General features: G+C 28.0%; 2 protein-coding genes and 1 non-coding gene across 3 annotated transcripts; all 3 read left to right on the top strand.

The window, feature by feature from the left end:
• Positions 1-4,999: 4,999 nt before the first annotated feature.
• LOC123300817 (protein drumstick) lies at positions 5,000-8,576 on the top strand. The gene is made up of 3 exons (XM_044883462.1): positions 5,000-5,294; positions 7,701-7,778; positions 8,376-8,576. Exons 1-2 carry the CDS (start codon positions 5,074-5,076, stop codon positions 7,723-7,725), a joined length of 246 nt encoding a protein of 81 aa, XP_044739397.1. The 5' UTR covers positions 5,000-5,073; the 3' UTR covers positions 7,726-7,778; positions 8,376-8,576.
• A 7,608-nt stretch (positions 8,577-16,184) lies between these two features.
• LOC123301125 lies at positions 16,185-22,618 on the top strand. The gene is made up of 8 exons (XM_044883858.1): positions 16,185-16,399; positions 16,670-16,857; positions 16,973-17,068; positions 17,180-17,382; positions 17,919-18,054; positions 19,706-20,042; positions 20,938-21,460; positions 22,412-22,618. The coding sequence occupies exons 1-8, from the start codon at positions 16,185-16,187 to the stop codon at positions 22,616-22,618; spliced, it is 1,905 nt and encodes a 634-aa protein (XP_044739793.1).
• On the top strand, positions 19,353-19,436 carry Trnal-uaa. Its single transcript has one exon. It is a non-coding gene; the product is annotated as a tRNA-Leu (tRNA).
• Positions 22,619-26,420: the final 3,802 nt, after the last annotated feature.

Raw genomic sequence — 26,420 nt, 5'->3', positions numbered from 1 at the left:
AAACATTATAAGAACCTTCTGTACTAGACAAATATTAGGCAAAGACATCTGACATAGTATTTGACGTCATATATATGTTTCCCTGCCAAATTCTGTTTTGCTAGAAAAAGATACAAATCTTTGATGGCTTTTTTAGATTGTTTTTTTAGTTATTCGAAAAATGATTTTTCTCTGCTGTGTTTTTACATAAATGAGATTTTATTATAGCAAAAAAAAACCATCGATGATTCCGCTTAACGCGTAACAAACACAAATATGATTTTACTTGGTTTTTTTTTTTAATTTCTAAAATAATATCTAGTGCAGTTTTTGTCTGGAATAAGCACTATTAGATGAAATTATCGTAACCGCTCTCAGATGCCAAGTGAAATTCAATCAGAAAATAAATATCCAAAATTTAACCGTCTAATATTCATTTTTTTCGTGGCGCTGCCATTACTTATTCCATAATGAATTCAAAATTTATGTGTTGTAGATGCATTTAAAAACGTCGAAGTGTGTTTATTTTTGCTTATGCTTTATTGGTAATAGAAAAACATATTAGTTTTGACTAGAATGAGTAAAAATACCAAAGTCTTCGAAGCTCAGAATAATTATGACGACAATCATTATATTGGAAAATAATTGGCGCTGGGGTTGTCAGTGAAGGAAGTGTTGAAATATGAACCTGCTTTTCTTTGAGGGAACCAATCATATGGCTTATTTCGCTGGACATCATTCAATTTAGAATATTTATTTAATATTCTAAATTTGTATATACAACATACTATATAATATGAAGATCTAGCAAAATATGATCAAAATCAGCTGTTGTGAGTGTTTATTATTCAGATACTTATTTAATTTCTATTATTCAGATACTTATTTTGTAAGGATAAACTTTTCTTCAGGGATAAACCTTTTCACTTGATATAACCAGAATAATTTTATTAGCTAGAAAATTTTGAAGCTTTAAACTGTACACATATATTTGACTATGTTCCCTACACAGGAAAAAAGCACTTGTCGCAAGGAAATATGTTCTTAGTTTGGTTGCAAATAAGTATTTTACCCAACACTTATTTTCTTGAATTAAACTTTGAGACTCGGAAATATTTACTTCATATTAGACCATCAACTGCCAAGTAAACTTCAATCAGTAAGATTTTTTTTACTCAGTCGAGAGATATCAACTCGCTAAATAATATCATAGACTTTAGGGTTGGAACACTCTGTATTGATCAGTATGTTCGTCCATTTGTCCGTCTGTCAATCGATAAATGATATATTCTCTATAATAACCCAACACGTATAAGTATATAATAATAATATAAAACTGCACCTTCTTATATAATATGCTAATTTATATTTTAAATACAATTTCTTTAAAAGATTCATACATACTCCACTATGCGGATGATACATGCACACACACAGCCTAAGCTAGTAATATTTGGTTAGAAATGAGTATTTTATAAAATAATATAATTCACGTTCAATTCATTCATATAAATTTTTTGTATAATGTAACGCCCCGTATTATTGTCAGTTGTATGAGTAATCTTCAAACATATTTTCTCTATAAAATAAATATATTTTTTATTTTATTTTTATATAATGCGTTGGTTGATGTATACAGTATGGTACAATTAAATTTAACTACATTGAAGAATTTATAATCGTTTAATTGTGAATGTAAAAATTACTAGAAAAAACTGTACAATGACACCCACCTTGTTCGATTTTTCACCTATCTACTATTCTATCGGTTGAATGAAAACGTTAATTGTAGTGTGAATAATTAATGGGTAAAAAAAACTATTATAGATAATAAAAAGACAACAGCACACAGTGCTCCAAAATCGTCTCCCATTTAAATACTGACTGTGTGTAATATTGCCTAACTTTAGTGATCCGGCGTAAACGAATGCTTTCGACTTGGTATGTATTTCTCGTGGTATGCATATCGCTTCCGAGGTGATGCAAAATCATACGTTTTACCCCTATCAAAAATCGCTCAACGTGGCTACAGAAGTTTTTAATTAAAACCCATCGCTTTTGCTAGCCAAACATGAAAATACATCAAATATTTTTCACATGAATGTGAAGCAATCACTCACGAAGAAAACGGTACTCTTCCTACGTTCTCCGGGTATGACAAAATGAAAATCTAATTTGATAAGAATAAATTTTATTTGTTGTCCCTTCCAAAACATATTTAAAGACCTTTGGAAAAGATCAAAATTATTTTATTGATGAGTCATATCTCTACTTCATTAGATACCCCGAGCTATGTAAGGGAGCAATGCAATTTTGTTTGTTGTAAGAATACAACTACAACTGCTTTTCTGGGACTGCGCAAGACATTCCTTTGCAAGCATATTTTTACCATGTTTTTATATATGCCTTTATTGTCATGAACAAACCTGGCGAAACAAAGTAATTTAATATTCGTGTACTTTCGAAAATATGCGGCTCCTGTATATGGATTTTTTTTTCAAATAAAATTTCCAAGCAAATATTTTCCCTGGCATGTTAAATACTTTTAGCTAATTAATAATAAAACACGAATAAAAAACAATATCTCTTACAAATAAATATGTTAAAAATGCAATACGCAACAAAAATATTTAAAACAACCTACAATTCTACAAAAAAAAAAAAAATAAAAACAATCATGTACACATGAAATGCCCTCTGAAGATGCGGATAATAATGTACAGATCACGCTTGTGGACTCTCTGACATTATTATTATTGTTATTACAACACATGCGTAAATTTAATAAATGTGCTACTTTTCATAAAATATGGTAGTTTTTTCACATCTCTTAGTAAATATTATTTACCAAGTGAAATAAGTTTTAAAAAACAAAACAAAACGAAGTTACTTATTAACTACCGTAACAAGAAAGTATTCATCAAAAACAAGAAAAAAACAAGCTATGATGGATATGTACCTTAGCGGTCAGACCAATTATATTAAGGTTTTTCTTGCCGATGAGTCTCACTCAAAGTAGTTGTAATAGTAGTATTTCTCAGCGACATAAACAAAATTATACTAACATTGACCGGCTGGCTGTTCTTACTCTTGGCTTTTGTTGACTTTTAATTATATTATAACACATTTTCATAGGCGTATAATAAATTTTAAAGTCAGTTTTTATGACAAAATTCAAATATGTCGTTACGGGTAAAATGATCCCCTTTATATAGGCTAAAATGATCCTTATTTTGTGTGTAAAATATAATAGATAAAATGATCCCTCATCATGTAATGGGTCTTGAATGTGTTGATGCAATGGAAAAGAACAGTTAATATTTTATGTGATCTGATAAAAAATACAATGGGATTATTTTACCCACTATCCTTGCAAGGTCGGTCAAAACGACCCCTTTTGAGAAATATTGAATAGTTATAAAAATTTGAACAGATCAAAAAAATTTACATACCATATTGAAACAATTAAAAAAAAGAAGTGGACAATACTTCGACGTTGTACATACGTCGAATAATTTGGTTATAAATTACATTTTTTCTTAGGGGGGTCATTTTAGACAACCTTCCTCTCCTGGTTCAGCAAAAAATGTACCTTAGTCGTACATACCGACAGACAAAAAGGCACACATCCATACATTTTTTGGTAACTTAACATTACAGACACGTTAAAAAGTAAAGCTATTTTTACTGTCGATTTACGAGAATCAAGATGATTACTTTCTATCATAAACTTTTAAAAAAACAACATTATTTAGTAATACATGGTGCGATGAGATGTATTCAATGATTATTAGCACGAATATTATTTCAAATAGAGTACAATGTATGGGTATTAGTTATTTAAGTAAAAAAGGTAAAGAAATATAAGTTTTATACGCAATGACTTCATTTGATATATATAGCAATTTCACTTAATGTTGAACTATGCGTGGGAACAACTTAAACAAAATTTTGTATATCGGAAATTAAATATTATGCTTCTACTTAAATGGAACAATGTGGGCATTCAGCTTAAAATTTCCTTACTCGAATTATGCAGAGTATATCGATTATCAATTTTGACACAATTCTAAATCTCACTGATCTTACATTTGCTTGGACCTAAAAATACGAATCAAATATTATTGCAGCAAAAAATATGGTGGTGGCGCATGGAAATTAAGGAGATAATAAATTGAAACCTTATTTAGTTGCGTTCATATTATTATTAATCACATTATTAATAAATGCAATCGTAAAGTCGTTTATACCTACTTATTAATCTTAAATATACCTACTTTTGAAGTCATTTATTTATTTTAATAATCGGGCAACCCTTCTAAAATCTTCAGAACTGATTTATACTTGATCCAACTTCATATAAAAAAATCAAGCTTTTTATCCAAAATTGCCCTGGCGATCGTATATCCTTAATTAACTGACATGAAATTTTCAATTTAGCAATTCTCAAGGGGGCAGTGATCTTCTACTCAGAATTTTATTTCATTCTGTAAAAAATTATGTATTTCTATATGTTTTGGCACCATGTTAATTGTACCATGTGTAGTAAAAATTTCACCTCAGGTATCAATATTGAATGAAACTACTGTATAAAAATAATTTATTGAATGAATAAAAATGATGCGTTTCATTATTTCAACTTCTGACTAATAATGTATTAACTAACAAAACGATTATATACTGTATAATAATGTATATTGTATACCTATACATGTGTGTATATAACAATATTTTATGTATATTAACCAATCATAATGTCATGTTATATTGAGTGTTTTTAATATTTGTACCTTTCACTGTTTTACAGAACATCATTCGTGCTGCATCTCTTCAATTTTCACACAAATCTTACAAAAAAAAAGATTATAAATAATCACATACATAAAAATACCGATTAATTTTGATTGTTGTATCAATTACGAAAAAAAATTAAGTGTTTTTTTTATTATTTTGGAAAAAAGTTATGTCTTGTAATTAATTTTACAAGATAAATTAATTATAGTGGTTACAACTCTTTGGATTTTTTGGATTTGTAATTAATTATTACAAAATTTTTACGCTACGTGATAAAATTGTGTTAAAATCAAATAAATCATGTTTGCTATAATGCAAATTGAAAACGAAGATCGTGGTAGGGAGTTCAGACGTAAAATGCGTGCCAAATGTGAATTTATTTGTAAATATTGTCAACGACGTTTTACAAAACCATATAATTTAATGATACATGAACGTACACATAAATCACCAGATATTACATTTACATGTGAAGTTTGTGGTAAATCATTTAAACGACAGGATAATTTAAAACAACACAGGTAAATATTCAAATTTTTATTTTTATTTTAATTTAATTAATTATTAGTTTTTTATCATTTATTGGTGTTCAGTTGAAATAACTAGTATTAAAATAACCAAGTCAGAAACTGGCAATAACAAAAATTTATTCGTTAAGCTCAACTTTCTAGATGGAGAGTTGGAATGAGTTGCCCAAAATTCAGGAGTAACACAAGTGAATATTATTGTAAAAATGGTCTTATGGTCTTTACCAATTTTCATCTGTTCAATGCATAATTTTAGTTTTAAATTTGGTAATTTCTTGATTTATATTAAAAGAATTGATTGATTTTTATGATAAATTTAAAAAAATTTACTTTAATTTTTCTACTGCTCATTTTTCTAGTTAAATGTCTATGTACAATATATGCTCTGGAATATAAAATTTCTATCCACCTTAGAAATAAATGACAATCAGATAAGAACAAGCTTTTTTTATAATTATAACTTTTATAACTGAAAAAAAAAAAGTTTTTCATTTTTAAACGCTAAAATTATTATTTTTTTATGCATTTTTCACATTATATTTTAATAATTTGGATTTTCCAATCCTTGTCCTCTGGACAAATTGAAGCAAAAAAGTTCAATTTAATGTTCGAAATTAGTATTTTTAGAAAAACTGTTTTTGATCTAGCTAGTTATTTTAAGCTGAAACCATCTTAATATATCTATGAAGCATTCACTTCTTATTACCGTAAACAGAATCGATTTTGCTGAAAATTTTTACAAAAATATTTCATAAATCAGCAAAATTGATTTAATTTCACGATCTATAAGAAGTTAAACTTCATTGATTCGATACATATAAAAATTTTATTTTTTTAAGAATTCTCGAGAATAATTACAATTATATTGGGAAAATATTTATATTTACTTAATAATTTGTATTTTTTTTTTTTTAAATAAATTTTGGAAAATTTATATAACAAAATAGCACCTAATTTAATAAATAACAGAAATTTTCGATTTTTATTTAATATGCTTTCATATAAAAATAACTCTTTGTATTTAAACTTAAATTTTGTAAAAAGCAGATGTGAATTTTTCATAAATACGGTATTTTATATTTTTATATGCAATATTATCACAGGTACTTCATTTATCAATTTATATTTTTTATAATCAACATCAAAGAGAAGAGATTACTTATTATATTAATTATTTTAAGATAAGAAAATTACTGTTATTTAATACTTATTTTTGCACTTTTTTATGGTGAAAAATTCTTTGATGCGCTCCGCATTTAATATCGGTGAATATTTAATTTTATTTTAAATACGTTTAATAAAGTTTCAAAACCTCCCTTCTCAGGATCAATTTGAAATTTTTCATAAATTTAGTTTCTAAAAGACGATTTATTAGTTTGAACTTTTATCAAAAATTAAAAAATGTTGACATTCTTGCCTTCTTCCTGGCATATCGAATTTTTAATCAATTAAGTATCCACGACTTCTGGCATTTCTGGACTGCAATCTCCTCTTCATAAACTTGATTCCTTGTAATTTTTAATTGATTTAACCAAACCAAATTACCGGCGGGTATATTTATATAGATTATTTGAAATCGATCTCCAGTTAATATTGAAATCGACACATATTATCCATATGTTTATTCCATAAAATATTATTTTATATTTTAAATAAATCATTTTTTCTAATAAATCATTTGTCACCGTGTAATGACTTTAATTAAGAATTTCAAACAACATTTTCTGTAATAAATTATCTGTAACTAATTAATTAATGTTGTCGGTAAATTATATGAGGTCACAGTAAAAATAAATAATCTTTAATCTTTTAAATGATTTAAATACAAAATTTATCAAATTAATAAAAAATTTCATAGAAAAACTCATGAATTGTTGTAATAAAAATTATGTTTATTTTGAAAGTATAGGCAATGTATATAACTGTTATAAGGCATTTATTGCCTAGAATATCAGTTCGTTTCTTTATCAATAGAGATACAAATATGGTAAAAATTGAAAGGAGTCGGATAAAATTGAATTGTTCTTTACCTAAAATAAAATAAAAAAACGTTGATTTAAGCTAAATTTTGATTTGTGCTTTTTCTCCGAGTTTAAAGTTTAGAATTATTTTAGATTTATTGAATTAATGTAATTTGAGAGAAAATAAAAAACAAATATGGACTGAACGAACTCTTTACAATATTTTAACATTCGATAAACATTGGAATTTAAGCTACCTCCTTTGGGAATAAAACTTACTAAATTGGAAATGCATGCTTTTTTTTATATTGGAAGATTTCATTTTTACTTGATATTTTTTATATTATTTTTTTAACAAAATTATGACACTAAATTGCACAATTTGTAAATATTATTATATAATTTCTAAATATGAAATTTTGTCTTGTGTGATTTGTAGATGTAGTCAGTGTATTTGGCGGTGAAGGGGGCCGGACGCTGTCTACGAAAAAAAACATATACACGCTCTAATAACAGTGTAAGAAAATTTTCTATCTCATTTAATTTCTTATTTACATTATTTTAAGTTTAATTGTTGTGTGAATTTAGACGAAAATTATATCGAAAATTTAATTTTAATTTAATCTAAATTCAAACTCGATTAATAAATTTTTGCTTTTTAACATTTTCATGCATAAAATATCATGTCATTATTGGCTTTTTTTATCATCATTGTTACCCCTTCATGAGGAATTGTTCATGTAGCATTATGTTAGCAGAGACGCAAACCTTTTTTAGTTGATAATTGAAGTTTGGCTACTGTCCACATATTGTCGCTACATGTGAACGATTTCAGTTACAAACCAAGTTTATTTAATATCGGTAGATCGGTAGACTTAGTAAAACCTGTTTTAAAAACAATTTATGATTTTTTTTTAAACAGGTAAAAAAATATCTTCTTCACTCAGTACCTTTTAAGGTCACTATTACTCATTCAAAGTTGTATGATTTTTAACCTAATATTTTCGATATTAAATAATTTTGGTAGCAATATGAAATACACACAAGACATTAATTTTTTTAAGTTTAAATTTTTTATACAAAATTAAGTTTTTTTAATGATTTTATTTTACAGGTCTATACATAGTAATCCACATCACGTTGTTTACAATCCATTTTCCAGATATTAAAAATATTATCAAGATTTTTTTTATAAAATAATAGCTAAGTTAAAATGCCTATATTTAAATAGAGAAAAAAAAGTATTATTTCTTTAGCTTTGTTCAGAATTATATAATTTAATTATTATTAGTAGCTTAATATTCAAGAGTGTACATAATCATTTTCGCTTTATTATTTTATTATTCTCTTTTTGTTGTTTTTTTAATTTTAATTTCTTTATCAAACAAAGTGTATTTTCTTAATAAAAACATCCATCATATAGTTTTATAAATATACGAAAATTTTTTTTAAAAATGAATGAAATTTCGTTTGATATAAATACGTTTATTTGTGAAATTTATAAACTCTCCGACGTAAACGAACAAACATGTAGCTGTATTTTATATTTAAAGAATAATCACGATTATAAAATTTTGATTGGATAAACAGATAATTAATAATGTATCTAATATTATGAATTTCTGATGGGAGTACTGGGTTCATGCAACTTTGCAACAAACAGATATGTTAAATTGCAGTGACATGCGCTCCCACCATTATGAAGTTTGAGGGCCGTTAAAATTACTAGAAAAAATTTGAACAGCCCATATCTACATTTCCGTAGGCATATATATATAGGGACGTAAAACTCGAATGAAGAGGGTAGCAGGAAAAAGGCGCCTGTCTGGGCGAGATCATGTCCTCGGTCTTTGCGTACTTTGTAATACGCATCAGGATGTCTTTTTTATTTTTTGTTTTCAATCAATTGAAAGCGATTGAAACCAATTTCAATTGTTTCAATTACTTAGACAGCCTGATGCGCAGTACAAAGTACGCATCGACAGAAAGCACAGGTGCTTATAATTCGACATAGAAGTTTTAACGTCCTTATAGTATATATATATGTTCTAGGCTTTTTATAATTAGTTTACCGTAATTGGTGCTAAAAACTGAGTTTTCCTGTAAGACATCTTATCAAACGATCAAACAATCTATAAAACTAATTATTTAAGTAGCCAAATTTAAAATTAAAGCGATTGAAGCTTTATTCACTAGAAATCTTTAAAAAGAATTATTATATCTTTGACAATTTAATAAATATAATTTTACATTTAAACGTATTTATATTGTGTTTCGCTGGAAAAATTTTACTACAAAGAGAACAATCTTAAATTGCGAGCACTTTTTTTTCGTATTTTCCAATACCTTCCAAGAAAATACTTGTATAAAAAATATTTATTGTGATTTATATTATAGTCATATTAACGTAATAAAAATCAATCATATTGTTTCATTTCTCTGAATTATCTGCAGTATTTTGAGGTTTATTCAATTATTAATATTTTTAATATAATTACTTCTCAAATTAAATGTCCTTTTAGAAAGATAAATAATAAAAATTTATGTTCAAAACAAGTTGTCCCCTTTTTTATTAATTTTCCTGTCAACGATACTGTGACATTGACTTATTCAGTTATCGTCCTTGAAAGTTAAAAATTTGGTCGAATTTTTAATTGAGAGTAATCATGATTGAATTAAACCTCATAAAACGGAAGAACGTGACATAAATAAATATTTTATTTTTGACTAAGCATGTAAAATAGATTTGTACTAGAACATTTTATTGACCCATTTTCTTAATGAAAACAGTTTTAATAAACTGTACATATTTAATAAAAAATAATGAATGCTTTTTTAGTTTAAAGAAAACGATTCTATGAAAGCTTTACTCCTACACCAAGAAATTATATTTCATCATCTTTGAGTCATTTAAATACATAATTTTTCATTTTTTTTAATCTATATTCTTGATATGCAACCTAAGAAAAACTTAATATTTTATTTTTACTCTCCCTAAAAATGAGCAGATATGTGTTTTCACAGTATTTTGATTTGTCACTCCGTTTACCAAATTCCGGAGTTTCCGGAATTTCCGGAGAAAATTTTTCAAAAATCATCTCGATGTTATCTTACATTTTAAGTTACCAAAAACGAATATTTTTTGCTCAGAATTTAACCAATTATTGGATGTTAAGTAGAATTGAAACTACGATTTCAGCGCCACAATGACAAATAATACAGCGGTTTTTCATTTATCAAAAGGTTTTGCTTCTGGAGCAAAAATTTTTTTTATCGAATCCATTTGATTTAATATCAAATAGAACTTTTTTCAAAATATATTTTTAATACCATAGAAACAAAATAAGATATATGCCATAGAAACATAGTTACTAAATTAAATAATTATCGGAAAATATTCTTAATTGGATTCTAGGGACTTTTGGACCAAAATTTTGAAAATTAAAAAAATGATACAATCTTGACTCCTTGGAAATCAAAATTAACAATAGATTGTTTATCGACAATGTGGATTCTTATTAAAAACGCTAAATAGAGTATTTCTTAGCTGAAAAATCCAATAAGGATAATTTAGAAAACAATTTATTTCGGTCTTGAAAAAAATTAAATTTAGTTGTCAAAACCCTTTTTCTAACTTGACTGGCATATTCATAGATGGTGAAAATTTTCTGGGTTTAGAAGTTAACCCTTTCTTTAATTCCATTAAACCTAAAAAACAACCATTATTAATGTACCTATATTTTATTTAGAAAAAATAGAAATTTCTTATCAATATATTTTTATATTGTTTTAAAAGAGATTTCTTAAATAATGAATTTTTTTTGATGATTTTTTATAGAAAAAAAATAATCTAATATTAATATAATCGGAAATTTTTTATGAATAACTCAATTTTAATTTTTTATTTTATATTCATTTTTCAATTTATATAACGAATATATGGGAATTTTATCAAAAGTGGTAAAAATATAATTTATCGTCATTTTATATTTTTATTCTAAGAAATGTTTCACGTTTAGTCATCTTTTGCATAAAACGCATTCAGTTTACTATTTCCGTTATAATTTTATAAATGTGTTGATTTGATTAAAACAAGATACCATATACAGAGAGAAATTTCATAATTCATCATCTAGATTTAGAGAAGAAAAAATTTTCACAATGATTCATACTCTCACAGCTGTGACAAATACATCTCAAAGTCAAATTTAAATCCAAGAAATCAAATTTTTAAAAAACTCCTAATTTACCACACGGTAATTTTTGTTTTTAACCGATTTCAAACAAAAAAGGAGGAGGTTGTCAATTCGACCGTATTTTTTTTTTATGTGTGTTACCTCAAAACTTTCGACTGGGTGAACCGATTTTGATGATTGAAAACTGGTGCTTCCTGTGTGGTCCCATTTCTTTTTGGTCTAGTTTTGACAACGGCATCCATGAGAAAACCATAAAAGCCTTAAATTTGCATTAAGTATGCACGACAAGAGGGGGATTAACTCAATATCACGCCAACCGATATCGATTATTCTTTTTTTAATGACAAATTAGCTAGTGTACTTGAGATTCACTAAAACTCACAAAATAAATAAAACTATTAACAAAAAGAAAACCGACTTCAAGAGAAGTACTTGAGGCATTTTTAAATTTTAATCGATTTTTCAATTGACTTTATACTTAAAAGATTAAATGGACAACTGAATTCAATTTCGATATGTAAATGAATAATGAATATAAAAATAATTAAAATTGTTAGTTTTTAATGATGTTGCAATATTTAACCATAGTATTATGTACTTGCGAATAATATTATTATTATTTATTTTGATATATATTTTTCATAATTAATATTTGTATAAAAAATTTGCTTTAATTATATTAAATAATAAATATTATATGTACCTATAAGATCAATTTAAACTGTTGTGTTTGTTTTCTTTACCTCAAAATTCATCTTTTCGCTTTTAACATACATATAGAATATTAGCGTCGTTGTTGACATGGGCGACGTCAGAGGGGGCCTCGTAGGGGCATTTACCCCCTCTAGATATTCAGAAAAATGGTTCAAAGCATCCATGAATTTTTCAACAATCAATTTTCCCTCGAAAGTTGACTACTTTGACCTCTTTAATATTATCGAATGGATTTAGTATGAAATTAGGATCAATAAAGCTCTCAATTTAGACCATTACGGGAAAACAAAGTTATTTACGAAAAAATGTTTCAAACAAAATTTTTGAACTTAAACTCACTTGTTGGGTCCTGTGCAAGATATGAAAATTTCAGCTCAATATCTCTTCGTTTTCTAGTCATTGTGTCGATGGTCAGACAAACGGAAATGTGAATGGGAAATTCAATACAGAAACAAGTGAACACAATGGACTGAGTTAATTGTTGAAATACCATGTATAGATAGTGTTGATGACCCAATCAATAAATAAAGAAAGATATCCACTCTTATATAGCCACACACATGTACCTGATATTCCCATATAATACATGCTACAAAATTTGCACCTAATTGGCGCCGTCGCGGGTAAACAATGATGATTACAAAAAAATGTTTCGAACAAAAGTTGTTTATATTTTTATATGGAATATTTTTGCATTTAATATTTTGTTCTATCTCTAACGGTTTACAAGATGGGTCCTACAATTAAGACCCAATCGACCTATGTTGCTTATTTGCGAACTCAACCTTACTCTTTACGTCCTAAGCACGCTATAAAAATTTTAACTTGATATCTCTTTTCGTTTTTGAGTTATCGTGTTGACAGACAGACGGGCAGAAAACCGAAAACGGACTAATTCGATGATTTTATGAACACCTCTACCAAACCTTTGTTGGTAGCAGAAATATTTTCAAGCGTTACAAACTTGGGACTAAACTTAATATACCTTGTATATATTTCATATACATGGTATAATATTGAATACTTTTAGACAAAAACCTCGAAGTCCATGAAGAAGAAATTCGAAACCAAGATATATGAATTGACTTCCGCTACAAAAATTAAAATTTATTAGATATTTTTTCACAGAAAATAATTATGAATAAAAAAAAGTATATAGGTATGTCGAAATATTAAATTTAATTACACTTTTTTTTTTCACCACACACACAAAAAGAAACCTAAGAAGTGTAACAAAAATTACGAAACATTTTCTGTGCTTTGAAATAAAACACAATAAGAAACTTTACAAGTATTTTTATAGAATAATCCAGTTCCAGTTTACAATTTATTGTGATACGATTATGTAAAAGAAAATAAAATCAAGTTGGTTTTTAGTTTAAAATAATATTATGTAAAAATATTAGTGAAAATGTATATTATAACTTATTTAATTTTAATATCAATTATAAAATATTGTAAATTAGAATTGATTCATAATCATTTATATAATAATACAAATAATATAATTAATAATATACATTTTATTGATTCGTCAACATCACTACTTGAAAATAGTCAATTATTTTCTGATAATGTAAATTTTGAAAATAATAAAGAATTTGATGAAATATCTACAACACTGCCAGAACAAAATGATGTTTTACTACAAATTCCATATTGGAAAAATATTGACAATGATTCTTATGAAAATCAAACAATGTCAGGTTTGTGAAGATTTTATATATAATTTTAAATTCTGTTATTATAATTAGAAATTTTAAAGCGGAGCCAAGATAAGTGAACTATATATTGTACTATTCATTGTACTTCAAAAATATCCTAAAAACAGAGCATCTGAGATTCACAAAAGCTATCGAAACATACATTTTTAATCACTGATTTAAGTCGTTAATTTACCAATTGTGAATTTTTATTCAATTGCGCAAAAACCGTTTGTCCAATTTTCCGAGGGGTTACATTGTGGAAAATTTTTGAAATTTTGTGTTAATTTGACTTTATTTCGAGTCTATGGATGAAAATCCCATCCTTCTAGCATGTATAGAACAGAAAATCGTTATTGTTCTATGGTTTTTAGCGCGCTCTCTTAATAATTAACAATCAAGCACTAAAACCGCAATTAGACCACAAATATTTGCGAGATGTTTTTGAGTAAGCTTTAAACTACAAATAAAAATTTTATACATATTAAAAATCTAATTGTTTCATACACTTTTTGAGAAATGAAAATCGTAAAAATCGCGTTTTTTCAAATTTTACGAATTTTTTATTCCAAAACTGGAGGGTTTAGAGACAAATGTCTAAGTACATTTTTTGTTAATTTTGACCTCAAATATATGACAAAATTTTCCGAAGAGATTCGGTCAATATTACTTATTTGTTTGAAAAAAATTAGTTTAAACATAACTTCCAGGCTATCCACCGGCAACTTTTACATTCAGGAGCATGTTTTAAACGGAATCCTGAAAAAATTTCCCATAGGAAAATTAATAATGCGCAATGACGAATTTTGCCAGATCTAATAAGTGTCGCACTTACATAAATAGCTTGTTGCCAAAAAGAAATATGCCTCTATTTGTTTGGATTTTGCAACTTGTATTACAAACCCATAATGATGGTTGCATACACGATTAAAGAAAAATAATTTTTTACAGAAATTCCTCAATCACATAAAAATAAAAAATTACTTCTAAAGAACAAATTATTACAAAACAATGATTCAAAACGACAGAAAAAATCAAAATATTTTGAAATTACTTTTAATGAAAGTAATAATGAAACTAATGAATATCCAGTATTGACCTTACCAAGAACGAAAATGAAACCTACAATTGTTGAATCTAGCACAAATATTGTAGAAATATCACAAACCAATGATGTTTTTAATGATGGGAGCAAAAATATTATAACAACTATTTTAGCTACGGATGATAATTATTACAATCAAGATCAGAAAATAAATTTTAAACATGATCAAAAATCAAATACAATATCACAATATGAGGAAACATATTTATTAAGCTTTGAAAATTTACCCAAAGGAGATCCAATGAGGTTGCCTGAATTTCATTTAAATGCTGATCGATCATTATTCATATATTTAAGTCAATTATTGTCATATTTAGAACCAAATGAATATCCAATAGGTAAGTAACTCACTAATTAGTACTCACTTTAAAGTACTCTTATGATTCTTTCGCCCAGTATTTATTTTTCGCTGCAAATTATTGCTAGTTTCTAAGGATTAAAAAAAATTGTGCTCAAAAGGTCAAAAAAAAGAAAAGAAAAAATACAATGAATCTAATACTACTATAATAATGTTGGCCATTACTTGGCCTGGGGAAGAACTTTGCACCAGAACTATTTTAAATTTTGTTCAAAAGGACCCCGCACGCCTAGATAGGAAAATAGGTTTCTGTGAAATTCTTTCAAACCGCCCCCACTATACACAAACACACTCAACTCACATATCACACACGGTAGTCATATATTATAACTCTAATATATGTGTAACTTTGATTACTCGTAGATCGAAAACTACTCGTTAAAAAATTTTGTGGGCGTGAGAGCTTTTGATCAGAACGATCCAAAATACGTTTTAGAAGCAATTTGGAAAAGTTTCATAGAAAGTCATTTTCCTATCTACCCATGCGGGGTCCTTTCATGATTTCATATCCACTGGCTTACTCCGTTTCCTCTCTTGTTTATTTCGCCACTTTTGGGCTTTGTTAATGTTCAAAAAACCATTTCAGCGCAGTTTTATTAAATAAATTTTTGAATATTCGATTTGGTAATAGAAGTGTATTTTTTCATTATCAGTGTCGAATTTTGGTCACCCAATTTTTGAATTTTTCAGAATTAATAAAAGGATATTTGCAAAAAATATCGCCAATGTATCAATTGATAATTCAAGTATGTTTTGATATAGTTAAATTTTGAATAATCTCAACAATTTATTAAACTTTATAACATTACAGTTAATTCAAATTGAATCCGGATTTCTGTCCTGCATTATGGTTGGTTTTACTTTAGCATTACTATTACCATTTTGTTTAATTGTTTATGGATGCTGTGAACTTTTTGATAAAAATTTCTCGAACCGATTAAAGCACAAAAATGATGATCTTACTATACCAACTTTGCCGTATGATCACGATATATCATGGACAGAAAATTGCCGACGACGTTTTTATCTCTTTACAATGGAAATTTTACTAATATTTTTATTGTAAGTACCTGATTGAAAGTCGCTGCCCATAAAATATGAAGTTAATGGAATATGCATAATTTCAATGAAAAATGCAACATCTTTTTGGATGTATACTAAACACCAAAAATTAAAAATCTTCAGTGAAGCTCGATTTAAAGACTCAAATTTCTAGAACTCAAAATTGTAATGTTGTAGGAAATGTGTGGTTTTAAAAATTGGGGGCTTGGTATATTTTATGGACAGCTACAAATTAATTTGTTTACTAAATTAAAGCTAAGTGTGTTTTAGACTCGGTATAACTGGAATTTTTATCACAAATAACCATTTTGCGACATCAATGCAAAAGTCTACAAAATTCGTTAATGCTGCTTTTGGTGACATGAATAGATACGTTAAAAATTCACATATGCAAATAAATTTTTTATTAGCTTCAGCGATTGATCAGACAGTTGATACCGTTCAAAGCGATTTAAACGGTAAATAGAAATGACATTTAATCTTTTAAAACATACCATTAAATTATCACTTAGCTATTTCGAAGAAACTTTAACTCAGACATATATGTCTAACGAATTTTTATTTTATATTTAGACGTGGAAAGACTTTTGGGACGACCAATACAACAAATCATTGCCGAAGAAACTGGTATTGATGCGGTTCATGATTCTTTAATGCTTGTTAATCAAGGTAAAATTGTAAAAAAGGCTGTAACAACTTTGATTTTTTATATCCCAGCCAATTTAGAAAAAGTGGTTTGGGTCATTACATTATATTACATTCTATCCAATAATTTTTCAGCTTCACAAGAAATTTCGATAAAGGTAGCAAATTTATTAGATGAATGTCAAAAAGCGTTGGAAATAACAAGAGATGGCCAAGTCCGTTTGCGTGAATTAAGACGTCACATCGAATCAACAATAAGGCAATGTACCATACAAGACAAACCATTATGTGGAACATTAGATTCGACCAACTTAGAAATAATCCTCAAGGTTGATTCGGTAAGTTCTCTATTTTGATTGGTTTAGTCCCGACAAAAACACAGGCTATAATTTTATTGCGATTGTCTTTCAATGTAGCTCGTTCATTTGAGAGCAAAAATCGAGACTGTTATTCTATGTTCCATGCAAATTTAGTTAGCCATTTAAAGATTATTAGCACTTTCTTAGCTATTATAGATGTAATTTACTGCAGAGAGATTAATTTTCAAGGTCGACTCTAATTTTTTGCAATATTGCACGACATGTTTCGGTTTGTTTAACTATTTTCCAACTATCAGACAGAAATTTATGATTTTTGTAAATTTTACTTGCATTGGCGTAACATATAGTAAGGAGCAAGGGTGGGAATGCGTACCTTAAATCATTATCGTTTAATTTTTATGCTAAGAAATTTATTACAATTTCCAAATATCATGAAAGTTATAGGTCAAAAATTTTATGTCTAAAAAGATTATTTTTCCATAGGCAATGACAATATTTTGGAAGTTACCTACTGGAATTTTTGCATGTAATTTAATATACTTTAACTTTTGCAGTTATTAGCTGACCCCAATTTGTCACATTTGGAATTCTTATCAAATGGAAATTTAACGGCGGTCATTAAAAATTCACGTATAGAATTTGAAAACATTCCACGAATTATTGTTGAAGATATTCAAAAAATTCGTGAAGGTACCTAATAAAAAATATTTTAAAATTCACATTCTTGTAAGATTGTAAAGTGAATTATTTGCTTGCAGATATTACAAAAATTTTGAAAAAACATCAGAAATTAATATTTGAATCCGTACAAATATTAAATAAAATTACATATGACATAACATCCGCTATAAATATAGGACGAAATAACACATTAAAATATATTCAATTAGCCTCGGATTTTGAGTTTTGGTATTGGATTATCGGTTTTTGTAGGTATCTATTAATTTGGTAAACTGTAATTAAGATATTAAAGAATACGTAAATTTAGGGCTTGAAGATTTTTTCTTACATTAGGTCATAAAAAGATTTTAAGGACTTGTTCCTCCACTGTCAGGACTTGTAACTCTTCAAGCACAATCGATTCTTTTAATCGAAAAAAATGGAGTAAATTAAGTATTAGGTAACAATTACTTGGCTAATGGCACAAAAATTTGACCCTAAACGATCTTTATTGGCGAGTTTTCTTAAATATTTTGAAAAAAAGGCGGTTTTTGGGAAAACAACTGTTTTTTGTTGATAACATTAAATGGGAAAGTTGAAGATAATTCAAAAGTTGAAGATAACGCCCAAAATGTTAATTATGCAATAACTGCCAGACAAGTTAATAAAAAAATTTTATCTTTTAATATAAGGCAGATATTTAGTCATACTTCGACCTGAGGGGGTTCAATTTGGTCGCTATCCCCCTGAATTGTCAGCGGCGGTACATTAATTTTCACAAACAAACAAGAATAAGCCCGTTTCTATTATTAATACGAATTAGAAAAAAAATAGCATTAATAGCAGGTACATAAAAAGCGGTACCTTTTCTTACTGTTATTACAAAACTTCAATTGCTTATAACTAGAGAACGAATAAAGATCCAGCCTTGGCTCAAAATACGTATTTTTGAATTATCTTCAACTTTCCTCTTTAATGATATCAGCGTAAATCAATATTTTTCCAAAAAACCCAGAAAAGTGTAACTTTTTGGATTTTTGTTTTGATTTCGAGCCCACCCGCCATAGTCACGAACTGTATAACTCAAAAAAAATTTTTTTAATAGGGAGCCTGAACTACGAATAAGCCACTCCGTATACCTAATGTAAGAGTGCTAAAAAAAAATTGCATCATGGAAATTACAAGTATACTTATACATAGCATTTTTACTTTATTAGTGTCATCAGTATTCATAGTCATTTACTGTATTCATTATTTTTTTGTATTCATTATATGAACAAATCAATCATTGCCTCTATGGTTTTTATATTTGTATGCAACATCAATAAGTCAGGTTGGCCGAGCGGTCTAAGGCGCCAGATTTAAGCTCTGGTTCCCAAACGGGAGCGTGGGTTCGAACCCCACACCTGACAATGGCAAGTTTTTTATATATTAACAGTGGTTTAACAAACTAGCCAATTATTATAAGTTTTTGTTACAACGATTTTTTTTCTTTATATATTCAAAGAAAACTTATTGACAACATAATACATTAAAAAGAAATTTTCTGAGAAATAGAATTTTCGAAAGGATTTTCATTCTTTATTTCAAATGATAAATTATCAAAAAAAAACTTTTATACATTGAATTAAAAACACTTATCTTATCAAAACCTTCCAGCTTCAATGAATTATATTTTTAGGTACAACAATTTTTTTACTCCTTTTATGGACATTAATTACGATATCTTTATGTTGTGGATGTTGTGGAAATGAACGAAAAGTCACATATTGTATAAATTTTGTATTGTTTTTAATAACAACTTTTTCAATTGGTTTATGGGCATTCACAATTATTGTATTTATAATTGGTGGTCATTTGGAAATATTCATATGTAAACCATTATACGATGAACCAAACTATGAAATTCTTAGTAATATTTTAGACAAACCAAGTGCAATTTTTCAATCAGGAGGCTGGTTATCTAATATTTTGCAAGCAAATGATTCATTAGATCTACCTTTTAGTCATGTTATGAGGTAAGTTTGAAAATTAAGTATTTGCCCAAATAATGCTTTTCCACTGCTTATTGCGTTGAGGCTGTCTAGGCAACTAGGCTTTTGCCATAAATTGGAAAAATTGGTTTATATGTTACATTAGTATTTGATTTACACCAAAAAAAAAAATTATTAAAAAAAGAACACTATTTGCAATATGCATTTTACATTTTCAAAAACAAATTCAAATTTACTTCGAAAACAGTGTAGAGTGTCATAGCGTCTTGAATGACAACACGACGTACCAAACAATCATTTTTGTGTATGCAAGTTAAAAGCCATTGTAATCAAATACCTGCATCGTTCTATTAAAATGTGATGTTGTTTACATAGAATTTGACTGGCACGGTATTGAATTAGCGTAGAATGGTATTATCATTTTAACCATGGGTACCGCTGGGCGCTTTTTTATGGTATCATATTTAATTTTAATCCATCCATCCCTTTGAAATTTAATAGTTGTTTTGTATAGTATGAAGTCATGTCTAATGAGCTTGCGCGTGCTAATCTATTTCCGGGATTTGAACCAGGTCTAGTGTTTGTTGTAAACGAGAGGCCTTTACTATCAAAGCTATTTTCTCTACTACAGCAAAAGAAAAACATAACAACAAAAACCAATAAATATGAAATAATAACAAAGGTTCATTGACCCCTGACCATGACTTGGACCAAGCTTTGCACACCAAATATTGATTTATTAACCTTGGCCAAGAATTAACAACTCAGGCTTGATTAATAAGATTAAGATGAGACTTGGGCAAGAAATAAAATAACAAGGTGAATTTTCCAGGGGTGAGCCAACCTTCTTTCCATTATCAAGCTTAACATTTCCTCCTTGGTTACTGATTGTATAGATTAGATTTTTTCTGATTTATAGAAAATGTCGAGATAATCAAGCATTATATCCAACATTTCAATTAAATCGTATTTACGATTACGAATCATTAATAAATCATCATTCGTGGATGGAACTTTATGAAGAATTTAATAAAATTCAATTAAATATCAAAAATGTTCAATTATTAACACCTGACCTACAACAATACCTACAAGAATTAATTCATGCAACACAAATCAATTTTACAGAATATCGACGACAATTATCAACCCCAATCATTGGCAAAGATTTAAATTCTTTTACGAATCAATTAGATGGTGTTGCTACACGAATTACAGATTTTATGACAATATCACGAATAGAAACATTATCGAAACGTACGCAGAAATTTATTGGTACACACGTTCAGCCTTTACAAAAACATCGTGAAACTATTGTATATATTTTAACTGCGATGGAAATACAAATACTGCCAATACAAATTCAAGCGAATCAAAGTTTGGCACATTTAAAAACGATACAATATTATATACAAAATCGAGGAGCAATTATTTCTGAACAGGTATAGGAAACTATTTTAAGTACATAATTATAAATTTTAGAATTTGAGAATTTTTTTATAGGGAACGTATTCCACTTCTTACTTTTATTTTTGATAGTAAGGTATCCTATCCTAATGTAACGGTCCCTTATGAAATGTACTGTACTATAATTTTAAATGAGTGTCACAAAGTAAACAGTGAAAGCCACGTCTAGATAAGCCCGACAATACGCTGTTTTCGAGATATATTTACAAAACTAAGTGTGAAAAAAGTTTCATAATTCATAAAAATACGAAACAAATTCATATATTGAATTTGTTTATACTATTACTTCAATACCATATTATTTTTACAATAATAGACGATAACTTTGCAATCGGAATATCGTTGCTGTCATTATGTTTCAATCGCGGAATCTTTGTCACTATTAATTTTTCCTATTTTTTGCATTTTTTAAAAAATGCACATTTAACTTCCAGCGTGAAAGAAAGGACTACCTTAAATAGAACGGTCAATGGAAAAGTTGACTTTAAAATTAATAAATAGGCAATTTGTATTACATATATGTGACTGTTTGTCATATAATCGAGTAACTATTATACATATATAACTTATACGTAATAAAAGTTGCCTATTCATTAATTTTTAAGTCAACTTTTGTATTGACCGTTCCATTTATTTAACAATTTATTGTTTATTAACCAATAGAAACATTTGCTGGTTTGAATTCAAGCTTTCTATTACAATTGTCTTTGAACCGGACATAAAATTGCATTTGCCTGCAAAAAACCTATGCAGTTAGCTCAATTATGGTATTTTTTCCAATATTCTTTTCACAGATTTCTTTCCGCTTTCATACGGCTATATAATACCACTCGAAATGCAAATTCCTACATTTTTCATCATTTACTTCCGTCCCTCTAGATTAGTATATTAAGAATTAATATAATTTAGACTCTTCGTCATTTCAGAGAACCAGAGGATTTACAAATCGATTAATAAGTTATCTTGATCAATATAGAAAGAATGTTTTAAGTGAATTAAACTATAATCTAGGCGGTTGTTTATCACTTTGGAATATATTCGATTCTGCCAGAATTTACTTATGCAAACATATCATGGATCCATTGGTAAGGCATGTAGTTTATCAAAATATTGTAGCAAGTCAACAGATTTAATTACAAAGTCTACTTAGACTCCTAAAGATACTGCGCACTTATTAGTTAGTCGTATTTTTATAAAATTAAATAGTAAATTTTAGATAAATGCTGTGAACTGATCGTAAATCGATCGATATTAACGATTCACAAAAAAAAATTTGAAAAGTATTAAACGGGTCATTTTAAGGTGCCCGTTGCTTAAAAAATATTTTTATTTTCATTTTAGAATGGATACTGGTTTTTTTCTTTATGGTGCCTAATAATTATAATGATCATTTCGCCATTATCAATCAAACTAAGTAAATGCTACAAAAGAATTGTGAAAAGTTTGGAACATACCGATTCTCATATGTAAGTGAATTTAGAATCTTCTATGAGCACTTTTGAGTTATTAATAATTTTATATTCTCATCCCCTTACTTTATAGTTTGTTTTTTTGTCTGCTGACACTAAACCTTTTGCTTGCTTGAAAAAAAAAATAAAGTATACCTGATTGAATTTTGCGATAGAATGAATGACAAGTTACTGAGGTATAAACTAAATTACTGTGAAATCTTATCCTTCTATTGGATTTTTATCGATATCTCAGAAACTGCCCCTCAAAGGGACTCAAGTTTACACTAAATACTCGAAGATATACACCAAATGCCAGATTTTGAAGGTCCGATTAATAATGACCGCCCGAAAGATCAATTGCTACTTTTTGCTTTTGCGTATACACTCAATACACTTTTCTGCCCTCTCCTGCCCCTCTTACTGGCGACAGCCTTGACATAGTCACAATATTTCCTCTCAAATATTTATTATTCTGTGAAAATTTTTTAGGACTCTGTGTGAAGCACCTATTGATACAATATCAAATACTTGGCAAACTCCCGAATCTGAGTAAGAGAAATAAATTATGTTACCGTTAATGTGCAAAAACTTACATTTGCTTGTTTATGAAATAAAAGATCTTCGATAAGTTCGATAGACTTTCCAATCTAGTCCAATACTTTAACGTATGTAATGTTTCCAACAAAAGTTCTACAAAATGAGGTTGCCAAGAATAGCCTCGAAAAGATTTCGCAAAAAAATATATCAGGAAATGTACTAAAGATATGCATAATATTTGCACATTAACGGTTTTTCACTTTACAACGTAACTTTATTATAATTTCTAATTTTTCAGGATCAATAATTCAGGATGGTAGAATGTAAAATCAAACAATACTTCATTTTTAAACCGATTTTTTAAAATTGTTTTTAATGTAACTACAGTAACAAAATTTCAAACAGAAATTATTGACAATTAATGGGGGCTTATTTAACCTTATTTTTGGGAAATATAAAATTTATTTTGTAATAATTCTAAATGAAGTGGGTGGGAGATCAAAGATGCCTCCAAGATTCTCAAAATTAGGAGTAAATTCAGATCGTAATAAAGCTAAAAAATCAGGAAGTAATGATCGTCGAAAGCATAGAAAACGTACGAATAAACAACAACAGTTTAAAATATCTCCTCCTACAGACTGTGCCATCCTTCAATTATCTAACATGTCTAATGTAAGTTTAACAAGCAATCAAAAAGCATTCTTTTACCGCCGCCGATTAAAAGATTTGTTAGAATATGAAAAAGCGGTCCGCCAAGCATGTAATTTTAACACAATAGCATCGTATAGCACGGATGAAAAAGGTCAATATAAAGAATGTGAAAAAGCACCATCTACGCACTACTGTAATTGCGATAACGCCGATGACGGAAGTAATTACGATGATCCCAATGATGATGGTATTGAGTATTGCGCTTGTGATGAAAATAGTCAAGACCAAGATAGTGAAAATGATGATTTTTATTGTTGTTGTGATGACGGCAAATTAATTGATGAGAAAAATGACCAGAATTATCAGCATTTGAATATATTGTAGTTTTTCTCTTAGTTTTTTGTTTTGATTGGTTTTTATGTTGAAATTTATTATATTTTGTGTACGTAAATTGTCGTAAACGAAAAAATGTGAAAATTTTATTTAAAAATATGAAATATATTGTTTTATAATCTCAACAGAACAATTACATAACAGAGTTAATAAATAGCTATCGAATTTACATAAAAAATTTGAAAATAAAAAATAAAAAATAAAATAATTTAAAAAAATAAAAAATACGACTGTGTTAAAATCTGAAAAGAAAGAAACAAGTCCAATAGTTTATATAGCTACTTTAACAGTCGGGGCCCATCACACAGTCGGGTTTTTTTTTTTATTATTTATTCTTCTACTTTGAGATTGCCTCAAATTGGATCATTTTTTATTCAGACAATCATTTTTTCCTTTGAATAAAACTTGAACTCTACAATTTTGCATATGTTTGATCACTATAACATATGGACCAAGTAAGTGTTGTGAATTTTGCAATACAAAATTTCTTGACCTTCTCTTGCGGTCATACGGAACCATGGCACATATTTTTTACAAACATAAATACAATCATTCCTGATGGCTCACTATAACATGGCACTTACCCTGGTTTTGGAACTACTGAAAAAGCGGTCCACTACCTGTTTAATATTCTAACAGGAATATCATCGAATTATAAATCCTTTTACCGAATGGGATATACTTTGACCGCGGACAAAAAATTTCAATTTTCTGATTGTCGGTTAATGGACAGCCCGTTTTATTTAATGCCGGAAAAACAACACGGATACCGATCAAGTTTGCAGGTATAATCATTTTCCGGACTCTATGAAATAATTCACCCAACTACCGAGAATTTTCTTTTTAAGAAGGTGTCCAGGAGGACATAAAACCACATATATACAAAGTCTCGACGGCAATGTAATCTTCTTGTCGTGAGTCTAGAAGAACAATGCCGCCAATAACCTAGAAGTATCTAAGATTCGAATCAAATAACACATATTGAAAGCGACTGAAAACTTTCGACCAAATTGGAATACCGAAAAATTGACGACACACTTGCATTTACAAAATTAGATGGCTTTGTTCATAGATACATTACCATGAACGGGGAATAAAAAATTATTTGTTTTTTAATTACTAAGGGTTTTTTGTCAATACAAATTATTTTAATTATAAATGAAATCTAAAATGTTGGAATTCTTGAAATATAAATTACTTTAAAATTATTAATATCAACAAAATCAAGAGTAAGAAATGGAGGAAGAAACTGTTATCACTACAAAACATGTTAAATTTATTCATATTGTAACGAAAACCAAAAAAATTGTAAAAAAAAAACTCCATGTAGCACATGTCAACCTCCAGAAAATGATCAAGAGCATTCAACTTTATGTGCACTATCGAAACAAAGAGGTACTGTCGTAGAAAAACAATGTCAAAAAGAAATGGCACGACTTATGCATGATGGTGTTGGCAAGACATATAACAATATAGTAAGACCAATTCATTCATGTACTAAACGACCTAGGCCAGTGACTTGTCAAAATCGGAATAATTTAGTGAAAAGATTTCGAAAAAATCAAGATAATCGTACACTTGTCCACGATAGTATTCCTAGAACAAGCTCATCAAATCAAATTAGCTTTAGATCTGACTTAGATATCCTCAATTCAGAAAATGTTAATAATGAGTATCCCAATGAAAATATTGTCGAAGAAGAAATAAAGAATCCTAGGTTTTCACAAAAATCAAAAGAAAAACTAAAGAAAACTGTGAAAAGACTTCGCAAAGACTGTAGACGTAAACGAAAGTGCGATCATCATCGTAAAAGTATTGAAGTTCCAAGACAATCTGCAAACGTGGCTGTTAATGAAAGTGTTGACTTAACTAGTGTTAAGTCAGTAACAAATGACAATTTTAA

This window comes from Chrysoperla carnea, chromosome 5, assembly GCF_905475395.1.
Source record: "Chrysoperla carnea chromosome 5, inChrCarn1.1, whole genome shotgun sequence".
Taxonomy (NCBI): domain Eukaryota; kingdom Metazoa; phylum Arthropoda; class Insecta; order Neuroptera; family Chrysopidae; genus Chrysoperla; species Chrysoperla carnea.
Note: the sequence above shows the minus strand (reverse complement) of the source record. Positions and strands in the feature narration are given on the sequence as shown.

Coding starts and splice junctions, on each gene's coding strand:
- LOC123300817 (XM_044883462.1), top strand. CDS start 5,074: ATGTTTGCTATAATGCAAATTGAAAACGAAGATCGTGGTAGGGAGTTC. Junction 5,295..7,700: donor GATAATTTAAAACAACACAG/GTAAATATTCAA, acceptor TGTGATTTGTAG/ATGTAGTCAGTGTATTTGGC.
- LOC123301125 (XM_044883858.1), top strand. CDS start 16,185: ATGGTTGGTTTTACTTTAGCATTACTATTACCATTTTGTTTAATTGTT. Junction 16,858..16,972: donor CGTTCAAAGCGATTTAAACG/GTAAATAGAAAT, acceptor TTTTATATTTAG/ACGTGGAAAGACTTTTGGGA. Junction 21,461..22,411: donor GAGCAATTATTTCTGAACAG/GTATAGGAAACT, acceptor TCGTCATTTCAG/AGAACCAGAGGATTTACAAA.